Source organism: Cricetulus griseus, chromosome 4, assembly GCF_003668045.3.
Source record: "Cricetulus griseus strain 17A/GY chromosome 4, alternate assembly CriGri-PICRH-1.0, whole genome shotgun sequence".
NCBI lineage: Eukaryota > Metazoa > Chordata > Mammalia > Rodentia > Cricetidae > Cricetulus > Cricetulus griseus.
In genome coordinates this window covers 84,340,398-84,354,957 of record NC_048597.1, presented here as the reverse complement: position 1 = coordinate 84,354,957, position 14,560 = coordinate 84,340,398, and the positions used below count along the sequence as shown (strand labels likewise).

The 14,560-nt window shown below is 45.9% G+C and overlaps 1 protein-coding gene across 1 annotated transcript in view; it reads left to right on the top strand.

Annotated features, from left to right (window-relative positions):
• Ubl3 (ubiquitin like 3) overlaps positions 1-1,755 on the top strand; it is a 47,275-nt gene extending 45,520 nt beyond the window's left edge. Inside the window, exon 5 of the mRNA XM_027413710.2 lies at positions 148-1,755. Coding sequence (XP_027269511.1) covers positions 148-200 — 53 coding nt within the window. The 3' untranslated portion in view covers positions 201-1,755. The remainder of the gene's footprint in view (positions 1-147) is intronic.
• The last annotated feature ends 12,805 nt before the right edge of the window (positions 1,756-14,560 follow it).

Here is a 14,560-nt window from a genome sequence, read left to right as displayed (position 1 = left end):
GATTCCTTATTTACAGGGTCGTAATTTTTTTGTTTGTTTGTTTTAATCAAGCCTTGAACAAAACTTAGGCTGTTTTGACTATGCCTCTGCATTTTGCCTCTTTACCCAAGACCCACCTGGCTAAACAGGCTGGCTTTGTTTCTCCAGGTCAGAGGAATCGGGAGAAGACTGGTGAGAGCAACTGCTGCGTGATCCTGTGATGTGTCGCCAGTATGTGCTACAGTCTGTTGATGCTGCTGGGACAGAGGAGGTTCAACAGCATCCCACACCTGTCGGACAGTCACCTGCACATCATGGGGCTGAATTACTCGGGAACTCTGTCATCTCTTCTTATAAAGTAAAAAGAACCAAGAACACTCTCATCTGGTCCTTTATTCCTGTCTCTCTTACCTGTGTTGAGCAGTCTGAAATGCACAGTGGTCTCCAGGGGAAGTAGCCTTGCTGCCACAAAGACTCATCCACAGAAGTCAGAAATCAAGTGTTGCAAGTAGTTTGCACTAAAAAAAAAAGATTATCATTATTTTCCTCATCAGCAGAATCTGCCAGCGCCTGTGGTGCCCAGAAGTACTCCTGTCACAGTCTACACTGGAGGACACTCGGAATCACTGAATTTAATCACCAGACCAGTCGCACAGGGAAAATGGGAAGGGATCTAAGATGCTGGATGAATTCTACCAAAGTCAGCCACAGTGGCTGTCCTCACAGGATATCAAACTGGGCGTGGTGTGACCGTCCCCAGGGCAGCGAAGGAAAAGCCATGCCTGCTGCGGATAGCGCTCTATACAGGGGGGGCTCTCTGCCGCCTGCGCCCTGAGTCCTCTTAGAGCCAGGGGCTCTCCAGACAGCACAGAGGGTAGGTGGGAAGCAGTACGTCCCTAGCCTTAATGTGGAGGGCCCGTTGCTCAGGGGCTAGCACTGTGCAGAAACGGTAGAAAGCCTCTGCAGCAGGTCCAGTCGTGTATTTGAATATCAGAAAATTGGAAACTTCCACCACTGTCACTCATCCGTAACCACACCCTGCATTATGCTTACTCACTAGGACAGAGGAACCCTTTTAAAAAAAGTCTCCAGATACTAATTTTGTTACTTTATGTAGTTTGCATTTGGAATCAGTGCTTGCAATTGTATTAAAATCACAAGCTGATTTTTAAGGCATACCTGATTAGTAGCACCATTCTTATTTTTACCAATAATTTAAAGATTGATATGCTATAAATAAACAATTTGCACAGCACTAAAGCATGAGCTAATTTCATCTAAACCTGTAAAAAAAAGATTTTATATTTTTTTCACTGGGAAGAAATCTTCCTAGATGAAATTACAAATATGTGTAGATTATATTTAATAAAAAGACATAAAATATCTAACTGTAGAATGCAAATATAGATTGGCGTGTAGCATATAGACCAGTATTTCATATCAACACCATTATCCAGCCTTTCTAAAGATGAAGTTGCAGACTGCGTTGTGTTCCGTATTTAATGAGGCATCCTGGCTCTCGGCAACATTAAATGTCAATGGTCTCGATGGTCATCTTTGTTTAAATGCAATCAGGTTACTTTATTCATTGTTAATGCGTTGATAAAGAGGCTTTATATGCAGTAGATCTACGAAAATATTGTTCATACTGATCAGAATTAAATTTGTATAGAGCAGAGTTTTAAAATGAATGTAAATAGCACTAAACCTTTTCTTTCTGCAACCTGTACTTAATAGATTCCTTCTGTAAACTAAATAAAAAAAATGTAGTGCATCTTTGGTTCATCTCTTGTACAATTCATTTTCTACTCTTCTCAGTCTTTTAAGATTCATTCACTTATCACTCTGTTGCTACTTGGGAGTGCTCCAGCGTCCTCACCACTTACCTGGTTAGTGTGTGAAGCACAGCAGCTGGGGTTCTGTCTTGGTTATCACTAAAGTGTTACATTCAGAAGATGTTACATATCCATCTGCTCTGTAGGCACTGACTAGAGAAGAATCCAGCAGGTAGTGAATTGGGCACTTACTCACAATGAATATAGTCTTTTGTAAATCAAGCTGGGTAATCATTATTAATACTTTGATTCTACTTACTGTCTGTCCTCCCAAAGCTAAAAGCTTTCGGTTAATTGTGATTGCATTATGGACAGTTACAAATACTCTCTATTGGCCTTTCATATATTTTATGTGTGTCCCCATACGACACATCTCCCTTTCATGGAACTTCCATTTGGAATTTGCTACATGGGAAAAGCTGGCTCATTAGTAGAAAAGGAATGATTTCATTCAAAACCTAATATCATAGTTGTAACAAATTAAAAAGAAGTAAAATTCTATACTAAAAACACCAAAGAATTTACATGATGTGCACATGAAAAGGCTGGACTTTATCCTTAAAAAAAAAAAAAATCCTGTGGACTGTCTATGGCTATAGTAGGATTGATCATACTGAGGATGAGATTGGAGGTCTCTGTCTGGAATAGCCACAACTTCCCTAAGGGTGAGCAGTGAAGAGACCCATGACCCAGTGTGTAAAGAGAGCCTGAGTCATAGGCCTGACCCCAGCCCTGAAACCAGTCATCCATTATCTCTATCCTCTGCACAATGGGGTCTTTTATCTTAAACCTCAGCATCTTTTCTGGTTGGAACCATTGGCTATCTCTTCAAGGTATGTTGTATGTGATGCCTTCATTCAAACGGAGCTTTTCACATGGCCAAATGGGTCTCTGATGTTGGCTTGACCAGTGCTGCAGCCATTTCTGTTAGCCAGTGGGTGGTAAACAGTGCTTAGTGTGAAAAGAAATTAAAACTTTCTTTACCTGTCAAATAATAGTCCTCCTCTTTTGAATGACTCCATTCATAATATTGGGTTTTTTTTTTCCTATTTATCTTCCTACTCCTTTTTCCTTTTTCGCTTTATTTTATGACTCTCGAATAAAATTCACCATAGCCCAGCCTCTCCTCTGCTGTTTATCTAAGAGAGAAAGACAGCCAGAAATCACCATGCTTCCGTACCATCCTTGTTGGTAACAGCCATGGGCATACCACACCCCACCCCCATCATTTTGTGGACAGTCACTCATTAGCCGAACAAGACTGCAGGCAGCCAGCGATTACTCAGTCTTGTGCGCTGCCACAACAGCAAGGGTTTGCCCTTAACTTTTTTTTTTTTTTTAAATAATATTGTCTTCCACATTGACAATTTTAAGATATACATTTGGAGTATACATATACATAAGTAAATAACATTTGGAGAAAGGAGCATCAACCCCATTGTTCATCAATGAGAAAAGAATTGGGTGACTGTGCTTTTAAACACCTCTGCAAGTGGGTTGCTTGCAGGCATCTGCATGGATGGAGAGCAGGTGTCAGCATGTGGCTACTATGGTGACGGTTGCCGACTCTGTTTGCTTTTACAAGTGCTTCTCCAGGCATGTTGGGTATTGGAGCACCTAAGGAGCCCTGGGAGAAGCTGCTGAGACAACTGAAGGAATTCACAGACTCCAGCTCTGCTGAAGGGCTGGGCACCAGCTGGGACCCCAGGCTCCCTTTTCGAAGGCAGGAAAGTTAATGTAGAAATCTGGTAGGAAGGAAGCTCTACAGAGGCAGGGTCCCCAACTCCCGCCACGGTCCTTGTCAAGTGGTTTATCTATAAAGATGTCACTTACTGAATCTCACTAATTGTTTCTCAGAACAGTTAGGTTTCACAGCGTCTTCAGTTTGATGATAATGCATCCTCAGATTTCAGTACCATGAAACAGCTGAGCTTTGAGAGTGGGCAACTTCAGGAAAGTTGATGTTTGAGCCTCAGGTTTCCCACCATTAAGGTAATAGCTATTTGCTGTAAAGATTGCTTTTAGATAAAGCCATCTCAAAAACAAATAAGTAGGCCATCTCTACCCAAGAGGTAGTCCGTGGCAGCCCTGTCACAAAGCTGAGTGTGCTGGACTAGGGCATTCAATCTAAATTCTAGGAAAGCAGCTTGCACAAGGGCTGGAGGACATAGCATGAGTGAGTCCAGGTAAATGTCAAAAGGATGACAGCAATGCAAACCTGGGAAATGTGCTTCATGTTAACAAAGGGCCTGATAGTTTGTTGAGATGTGGCTGTAGGGTATGCGTCCAGCTGAAAGTAAGAACTGGTACTAAATCTGTCATAACTGGGTCTACATTGTAACAGACTTAACTGGGTGTGGTGCCTTGTGTGCCTTTAATCCCAGCACTGGGAAGGCAGATCTCTGAGCAAAGGCTACCTCGTGAGTTTCAGTCCAGCCAAGGGCTACATCGGTGACACTCTATCTCAAAAAACAGAAATAAATAAATAGGTACAAATAATACCAAAAAAAAAATGAAAAATGGGCCGAGTTCTGGTCTGGGTTCATCCCAGTGCTGAAAAAGTTAAAAACCAGATGAGAGATATGTGCCATGAGAAGGTCTGAATAAAATACTGTGTGTCTAATCTAGATTATGGCTGCTGGATTCTGTCTAGCTCCACATCAGAAAAATGGGCAAACCCAGGGCTGTGCAGAGGCCCACAGTCACAGCTGAGGCCATGTTGGTCTTAGAGGGTCCAGCTGTTGCCTGAGCAATACAGACCTGGGTGTCTGTGCTGCCACACGGGGCCATGGTATCATCCAGGCCAGGGGCCGTGTCTGGGTCCATGGCCCCACTGCAGCCAATGTCTGTGTGTCCTTGGCTTCAATGTTACCATGGAAGTCTGAGCAAATACCTGGGGTTTGGACTGCCACCTGGGAAAATTTTGGCGTTTGGGAGCCACACTGTCTCTTGGGCCATGCCAGTCTGGGTGATCTGTAATGCCAATGGGCTATGATGACATCTAGGGGCCCAGCCTGTTGCCAAGGACCGTGTCTGGGTCTGTGGTTCAACCGCAGCAGAAGTCTGTGCTGTCTGCGGCCCGTGTTACCACCAAAGGCAACACTGCTCGCAGGATCTGGGCCTCCACATGTGGCCTTCTTGGTGCCCAAGGGCTGTTCTGCTGCCAGGACCATACTGACCTGAATAATATGCATTGCCACCAGGGGCCAGAGCACTGTACGGGCCTGAGCTGTGCCTAGGGCCATGTCTAGGTTAACGGTCCTACCACAGACAGGACCTGCACTGATGTCTGAGGCTACTGTTGCCATCAGTGTTAGTGCACATGTCCAGGATCTGGGCCACACCCGGGACCAAGTGGGGGTGTAGGAGTTTGAGGGCCATGCTGCCATTGTGTCCATGCCAATCTAAGTGGCCTGCCACTGCCAACCAGGACCATGATGACATCTGAGCCCAGGCTGCTGTTAAGTACCTTGTCTGGATCGGTGGTCCAACCACAGCTGGGATCTCTATTGATGTCCATAGCTCATAGTGTGCTCAGGGCCACATGAACATCAGGGGCTTTGGCCGACACCTAGGGCCAGGTTTGTGTCTGAGGATTTACCCTCTGTCAGGGACATGCAGATCTAAGTGACCTGCACTGCCATCCAGGGCCACGCTGTTGTCTGGGCCTGAGCTGCTGCTAGGGGCCATGTCTGATTCCATGGCCCTGCAGCATCCGTGGTCTGTGCTGATGTCTGTGGCTCCTGTTCCCACCAAAGGCTGAGAGGAGAGGGCTGCCCAGAGTTGGCCCTGCCCCTGACTGGCTACAGCACTGGGGAGAACTAGCCCTGCCCTCCACCAGCTGCACCACTCTAGAGAGCGGGCTCCCCAGGGCAGCACAGTAGTGCTGGCATGAGAGCAGGACTGACCAACCCCACCTTGTCTGCCATGTGGTGGCATGTGTGAGGGAAAAAATGCCCTCCCTCCCCTCACCCCAAGCCACTAGCAGCAGGTGAGAGAGCTGGCCCTGCCCCTCGGCAGCTGCAGCACATAGAAAAGCTGGCACAGCACCTTGCCTGGGCAGCACACTAGAGTTGACCCTGTTGGGGGCGGGGGCATCAGGTAAGCTGGGCCTGTGGATGTGAGAGCAGGAGAGCTATCCCTCCTGGGTATGGCATGGGATGGCAAGGGTAAGGGAAATATGCCCCCCACACCCCTTACCACCTTCTACGGGCAAGAGAGCCAACCTTGGGGACATGAGAACAGAAGAGCTGGCCCTGCCCCTCACCAAGTGCACCAAACTGAAGAGTAGGCCCTGTACCTTGCTTGAGCAAAACAGTAGAGCTGGCTCTGGTGGTGTGAGTACTCGTGAGCTGGACCCGAGGGTATGGGAGCAGGAGAACGGGCCCCACTCCTTGCTGTCTGCTACATTGGGTGAGCTAGTTGAGACAGTGCTGAAGAGCTTGCCTGGGTGGTGACAATGAGGGAAAGCTGGCAAGCTGACCAACCCAGCTATCACCCTGCTGTGGAATATTCCTTTACATTGTGTGACTATATGTTGCTGTGATTGGTTTAATAAACAAGCTGACCACCAATAGCTGGACAGGATAAAGTCAGGAAAGTCAGGCAGGAAAGCCAAACTAAGAATGCTGGGATAAGGAAGGGCAGAGTCAGAGGAGTCACCTCCAGACACAGAAGGAGCAGGATAATAAAGATACTGCCACGTGGCAGAGAGTAAATAAGGAATATGGGTTAACTTAAAATGTAAGAGCTAGTTAGTAATAAGCCTGAGCTATCGGCTGAGGATTTACAAATGAATAAGCCACAGGGTGGTTATTTGGAAGTGGCTGCCAGGATGGGAAAACTCCACCTACACCACTCAGGCCCAGAACCAGGACTACAAGGTAGCCCATCCCAAACACCCACCTCATCTATGAACTGCTGGAGCATGCAAATCCAAAGCTACAGGATCTCCATGAAACAAGGCAACAATAGGATACCCAAGAGGAGTCCTTATGAGGGCCTAGTAGCAGAAGCCTTTAATCAGACCAATGACTCATTGCAATGAACACTTACAAGTAAAGATGAATGGACTAAAGGGTCAGTATTGTGTGACTCACTGACCTTACTACAGCTTCCAGAACAAGATTTTTCTTAGTTTTTTGGTTGGTTGGTTCTTTTGGTTTGGGCAGAGGATGGAAGCAAGAGGACGGGGAGATGAGTGGGATCGGGAGGCATGATGTGAAATCCACAAAGAATCAACAAAAGTTAAAAAAAGAAAAAAAATAGTCAAGATACTGCAGTGACATCACGGTTTGATGACTCAGAATCTTGCTTGGCCAAGGCTTCTGATAATCTTTTAAAATATTTTGTTACATTTATTTAGTGTGTGTGTGTGTGTGTGTGTGTGTGTGTGTGTGTGTGTGTGTGTGTAAGTCAGGGAAAATAGTGGGAGTTAGTTCTCTTCTTTCACCATAGCTTCTGTTGTGAGGTCTCCACCAGAGAAAATTACTCAGATACAGGTTCAAGCCGGCAACTACCACTGGGTTAGCCGACCAGCAACTAACTACCACTGGATGTTCGGGATCCCATTGTAGCCCAGACTTTTCTCAGGGTGAGCTTTCATCCTGGGTTGACATACTTAGTTAGCAAGAACAGTGAGCCAGAAGTGGAACTATAGAAGTCATAAAGCAAGGTTAGCACATTTAGAGACTTTCCCCAAACTGTAGACTTTGATGGATTAGGTCTTTGTTTTCATTTGGCAGTACTATCGTCTATGCGCTGACTTTTATGGAATGAATGAATGGTACTTCCATCATAGCATCAGTTGTACTAAGGTCTGGGGGCCTGTTACAGTTCCTGGGAATCAAGCTCAGGTCATTGGGCTTGGCTGGAAGCACTATTATCAGATGAGTTGTATACCTCTGATTACCTTTTTTTCTTTTCTTTCCTCCCCCACCTCCCACCCTCTGCACCAAGACAGAGTTTCTCTTGGCTTTTCTGGAACTCACTCTGCAGATCAGGCTGGCCTGGAACTCAGAGATTTGCTTACCTCTGCCTCCCAAGAGCTGGGATTAAAGGCACATGCTATAACCCTTGAGGCAGTGAGTAGAGACCTCATCCTGACAGAGATTTGGTAATGAAAGTATTTTGGGGGGAGTTCCTGTGGAGACCTTGCAAAAGATGTTATTTTGTCCCTGGATGTAACAAATGCCCTAGCCTTCTAAAGCTGCAGGGTGGGTGGAAGAAACAGACCTGGCCCCCAGCAGAGGCACTGATTTGGCTCAGTAAGAAGCCCCATGAATTTGTGTAGATTTATTTGCTGGGGATGTTTCTTATTTTTGATAAGAGATATCCCTGACAATACCCACGAATGACCCTGGGCTTATAGCATTCAGAAAAAGAAGGCCCTGCATTAAGAACACCCTTGTCATCACAAAGTACATGAGTATGAGAAAGGCTTTAAAGAGACTACCATGGCTTCCAGTCAGCTATTTGCAAAAATTTTAAAGGCACAAGAAAATATGTGTGTGTGTGTGTGTGTGTGTGTGTGTGTGTGTGTGTGTGTGTGTGTGCGTGTGTGTGTGTGCCAGGCATTGGTGGCACACGCCCTTAATCCTAGCACTCGGGAAGCAGAGGCAGGCAGATCTCTGTGAGTTTGAAGCCAGCCTGGTCTACAGAGTGAGAGCCAGGACAGGCTCCAAAGCAATACAGAGAAACCCTGTCTCGGAAAAACCAAAAAAAAAAAATAATAAGAAGAAGAAGAAGAAAGAAGAAGAAGGAGGAGGAGGAGGAGAAGGAGGAGGAGGAGGAGGAGGAGGAGAAGGAGGAGGAGGAGGAAGAGGAATATAACAAGTGTCAAAACCCCTCTATGAATAATTTTGGGAAGGCCTGGGTGGGTCATCTGGACTTAGAAAATAGTGTTTCAAAAATATTCATATATATGCCAGATTCAAGGTAAAATGTACACTTAAAAGGTACACCACTAATTCTCAAGTCTGGCCATACACTAGAATCACATAGTTTTTAGAACTTTCATTTTTGAGACAGGATCTCATGTAGCCCAAGCTTACCATACTCTACGAAGCTTCAGAGGTTGACCTGATTGGGGTGATGAGGGAATGAAAAAAGGACAGATACACAGACAGCAAAACTGGGATTGGGTGGGCTGTGCTCCCACCAGTCTGATAGAGCATCACCAACTGCTTCAGAAACCCAGAACTTGGCACATTTCTTTATACATCCCAATGGAGGCAGCAGTTTTGTTGTACACAGATGAACAAGGAAACAGGTTTAGCTAACATCAGCTGGAGGTCTCTGCAGGGGAGCAGTCCCAAGCCACAGTCATCCAGGAGGAAGAAGCTGTCAGCATTTGCACTCAGACCAGAGGAAGGCTTTGCCATCCCTGTGAGTCCCACCCAGGGATGACTTAGCCAATCCCACAGTTCTGAAGCATTTGGGTCTTTAACATGGCTGTGCCATGCATTCACTCTTCTCCACTCCCTACACAGCTAGCCTTGAATTCGATATATAGTCAAGAATGACCTTGAATTCTGATCCTTCCTCGACCTCTTGAGTGCTGGGATTGCTACCAATACCCAGGTTATACAGTGGTGGGGACCAAAGAACCAGGACTGGTGAACGCTAGGCAATCACTCCACCTACTGAGCTGTGTCTCCAGTCCTGAGACTTTAATCTTTTTGTGTTTGCTAGAGTCTCACATTAACTGAAATCTGAATGCTTGTGGCTTAGAGTGGATGTCTTGTCTTTGCAAATGACTGAAAACAACCACTCAAAAAGACTGCAAGGGAAAGCCTGGGAAAGGCAGATGGGAACAGAAACAGGCTGGCCCTGGCATGGACAGGAAGCAGGTGCATGGAGTTCTGGTTCTTGGTTTCGAAAGCCCTTCTGTGCTGCAGAAGCCGGTCCCTCTGCCCAGCTTCTGCCAGCTGTGGGGAATGCCGGTTCCTCTGGGTGCCCTCACCATCATGGCTCTGAGACCACAGGAAATCTCATGCAACCGGGCCTCCCGTCCACACCTTAATTCCTACTACACCTTTGCATTTCCAAAATCCTTCCCTGTGGACTAAACTTAGTCACTACCAGAAACCTGCCATGGTCACAAAACAGCATGTGCCCTGAGGGCTACTTTATTAATGCTTGTGAACTTAGTCTGTGAGGTCAATTGAGACCATGGCTAGCCCATGGGGTGCTTTCTGTGTCTTGAGTTAATGGTAGCTACTTATTTCAAGACTGTGATGGCTAGTGTAAATTGTTAACTTGTTTGGTTCTAGGTTAGCCTAGGAGACAAACATCAGCACATCCATGAGACATTATGTAGGTTAGGTTAGCTTCTAGGTGTGACTATTAGTGTCTCAGTTAAGGTTTCTATTGCTGTGATGAAACACTATGACTGAGGCAATTTATAAAAGGAAACATATAATTGGGTTATATGTTTTGGGTTAGTCTATGATCATCATTGTGGGGAGTGTGGTGGCAGGAAGGCAGGTGGGCAGACATAAAACTTGTGTCCTGATCTACAGGCAGCAGGCAGAAAAGGAGAGACTGGGCTTGGCAGTCTCAAAGACCTCCCCCAGTGACACACCTTCTCCAATAAGGCTACACCTCCTAGTCCTTCCCTAAGAGTTCCACTAACTCTTCCTAACTCTCACCAAGCTTTCCAACATAGGAGCCTACAGGGGCCATTTAGTCAAACCACCACAGTTAGGCTAACTAAGGTGGGAAGACCTGCCCATGTGGGCGGCATCATTCCCTAGGCTGGGATCCTGGAGTGTATAAAAAGGAGAAACTGACCTGTGCACGAACATTTATCCATTGCTTTCTTCTTCCTGACTGGATGCAAATGTGACCAGCTGCTTCAAGCTCCTGCTGCCTCAACTTCCCTGCCATGAAGGACTGTGCCTTTGAACTTTTGCTGAAAACCCTTCCTCCATTGAGCTGTTTTTGTCAGCAACTGAAACAAGGCTATAAGGTAGATCTCAATAAAAACAAAGCAGAAAGAAACATTTAGGAAGCACCTTCCGTGTGCCAGGAAAAAAAAATATTACTTCCCCATCCTGTCTTCAGACCAGAGTAGGAAAGCAGACACACACACAGCTTGATAAGCCATATGAGGCTGCCTGGCGTTTTCCTGAGAGACTCTGGGAAGAGATGAACAGCAGTATCAGTGGTCTGAGTGAAATAGATGCCCTATGCCCGGTGCCGGCAGGCCCCAGCTGTTGAAGGCATTGAAATAAGAGCTTTCTGCTGCCTAATGATCTTCAAACTGGGACATTCATGGCCCTTCTCTTCCTTCGGACTCAGCCTGGAGCTGGGGTCCTTCCCAGGCACGTGCCTCTGGACTGGAACCACACCATCACCCTGCTGGGCTCCAGCTTGTGGCTGCAGACCTTGGGCTCGTCCACTTCCATGACTGTGGGAGCCAGTTCCTTCTAACAAAACACTTCCCATGCACACATCCTATTTGTTCTGTTTCTCTGGGGGCTTCTGATTAATACACTCAAAGGTTCCAAGAGCTTAAAGCCTTGGCAAAGTGATGAGGGTATGACATCATCAGAGACTTACCTCCTTGTTTCTTCTTCCTCTTCCTCCCCCTTTTCTTCCTCCTCCTCTTCCTCACGTTCTGTCTCCTTCTGTCTTTCACATTGCTGGAATTTAAATCCAGGTCCTTGTATATGCTAGTCAGTCATGTGCTGTAGCACTGGGTTACTCCTCTGCCCACCCTTTGTTTGTTTTTATGGCCTCACTTGGCCCTTTTCTTATCAGGTTAGGATTGTACTAAGTCTTCACAGTGGGTTAGCCACAGGATCACTATGCTCTATCACTACTCTCTCTCATATCAGTGGTCTTGGCTGACAAATGGCCTTTCAAAACAGCCAGTGCTTCTTGCAACACAAGCCTTAGAGATTCCAAACCAGATGAAATGGTCTCTGCCCTCAGGAAGCACATCGTCTAGTGGGGAGCTGGAAAGCAGGGCTAAGAAAGCGGCAACTGTGAAAAGACAGAGGCTATGGTGAGAACTCAGCAGGTGGGCACCGGGCCCTGAATAAGGAAGTCAGGACTGACCCTCACTCGTTGTCTGAGTGAAATCCTAAAGACAAATGCAAGTGGCCCATGTGTGAGTTCATGGCAGCATTGTTCACAAAGGTGGAGACAGCCCCAACATCCATTAGTGCACCGACAGAGGACAGAAATATGAATGGACACAGAGTGGGCTGCCATTCAGCCTGAAAGGGGGAAGGAAGTTCCGACATGTGTGTCAGCTCTGCCAAGTGAAAGGAGCCAGGACAAGACACCTACAATGGTAAATTCAGAGATAGAAAGCCAAGATGGTGCTGTCAGCAGTTAAAGGGGGAGGAGAGGAGAAGGGTGGTATTTAATGGCTGTGGAGCTGCAGAGTGGGAAGAAAAGGTCATGAAAATTGAAAATGATATTGGTTATACGATACCCTAAGTGTATGTAATAACAAAAATGTTACAAAAATTAAAATAGTCATCTATGTGTTTGTCTTAGTCACTGTTCTATTGCTATGAGGAGACACCATGATCAAGGCAACTCAAAAGAAAGCATTTTATCGGGGGCTGGCTTACAGTTTCAAAGGCTTAGTCCATTATCATCGTGGTGGGGAGCATAGTGGCTGTCAGGAATGGTGCTTGAGAAGGAGCTGAGAGAACATCCTGATCTGAACAGGGAGAGAGGAGGAAGAGAGAGAAAGAGGGGGGGGGAGCAGAGAGACAGAGAGGGAGACTGGGCCCTGACTTTTAAAACCTCAAAAGCCCACCCCAGCTACACACTTCATCCAACAAGGCCACATATTGTAATCCTTCTAATACTTTCAAACATTTCCTCTCCCTAGTGACTAAGCATTCAAATATATGAGCCTGTGAGCTATTCTTTTTCAGTCTACTAAAGTGTTGTATGTATTCTGTCATATATAAAATACCAGGGCTAGGGATATAGCTCAGTGCTTGCTTGGCACATGGAAGATTCTGGACTCCATCCTAGCATTGTCAAAAAGAAATTCTGTACTCAGAAGGGTAAGGAGCTGGAGGTGGGGAGCAGCAGAGAAGAAAGAGGCACAGAAATGCCACAGCCCCCACTGTCAGGTGTGGGCTGGCCAGGAGACTACAAGCCCCTCCACAGAACCAGCTCCTGAAGGATGTAACTCTGAGCAGGAATAATTAAGAAAGTTGAGTTTGGATAGCTAAGCAGGGACTATAACATGAGCAACCTTGCAAGCCTTGCCAGCTATTTTGGTGTCTGGAGCGTTTCCCAAGACCATTTGCATAAGTCAGTGTCAACCCTCTGTGTAACCTAGCCATCATTTTGGCATAGGATCTCTCCACATCTTTCTATTCATGAATTACTTTGCTCTTGGAGACATTAGATTATAAAGAACTGAGAGGCTATCCAAGGTGAAAAGACATCAAAGTGTTTTACAAACTTCATGGAGCATTTTCTGTTCATACAGAGAGTTCAAATTGATAACAGGCAGAACAACATTTGGGGGTGAGTGTTGGTTTATTTTTTGAGACAAGGACTTACTATGTGGCCTACGCTGGCCTCCAATTCAGAGATCTGTCTGCTTCTACTCCCCAGGTGCTGGAATTAAAGATGTATCCATGCCAGCCTCAGAACCATGATTCTTAACCTTGGATTCATACATAGCAGCTGTTTGTATTTTAGTTGGGCTGATAAAAGAAACACGTGAGCCCTCAGGTGGCAGTGGCACATGCCTTTAATCCCAGCACTTGGGAGGCAGAGGCAGGTGGATCTGTATGAGTTTGAGGCCAGCCTGGTCTATATTGTAAGTTCCAGAATAGTCAGAGCTACACAGAGGAAAACCTTATCTCAAAAAACAAACAAGAAAAAAAAAAAAAAACCTAAAGTGAAATGCAAGAGGGCCTGAACTGTCACAGCAGCTTCTGTCATTAGGGACTTGATTCTATTCTAGGATTGTGAAAAAAATGGTCTTGAAATGGAGAAGAAAAAGAAGGATGAGGAGAAAGGGGGGAGGAAGAAGACAAGGAGAGAGAGGTAGAACGAGGAGAAGACTGGTGGCTAGTATTGGATTTTGTTTGTTTGTTTGTTTGTTTGACTTGGTGCTGCTTAATGTCAACTTGATGAAAGCTAGGGTCACCTGGGAAGAGGGAACTTCAATTGAGGAATTGCCTCCATCAGATTGGCAAGCCTGTGGGGCATTTTTTTTTTTTTTTTTTTTGGATTGATGATTGATTAGGAGGGCCCAGCCCACTGTGGGTGGTACCACTTCTGGGATGTTTGGTCTGAGTTGTATAATAAAGCAGGCTGAGCAAGCCACAGAGAGAAAGCCAGTAAGCAGTGTTCCTCTGTGGCCTGTTCCTGTTCCTGCCTCCAAGTTTCGGCCTTGAATTCCTGCCCTCGCTTCCCTCCATAATGGACCATAACCACTGTGCTAAGATAGACCTATTTCTCTCCGAGTTTGTTTTGGTCAGTGTTTCATCACAGCAACAGAAAACAAACTAGGATGCTTGTCAGTTTCTTATGACACTGATAAATTCCCTGCTGCCATCTCATCTAACTGGGTTCCTGTAAATTTTGTCCATCACATGGTTATTCTTGTATGTTTTGAGTTTCTAACATGTCCACAAGTCTTCCTGTGTTTTTGCAACTGTTTGGTTTTAACTCCATATTTAAACGGCTTCTGTCCTTGCCTTTGGGTCTTTAATCAGGACTTCCTTGCCCTATGGCTTTTCTATTTGTTTTCC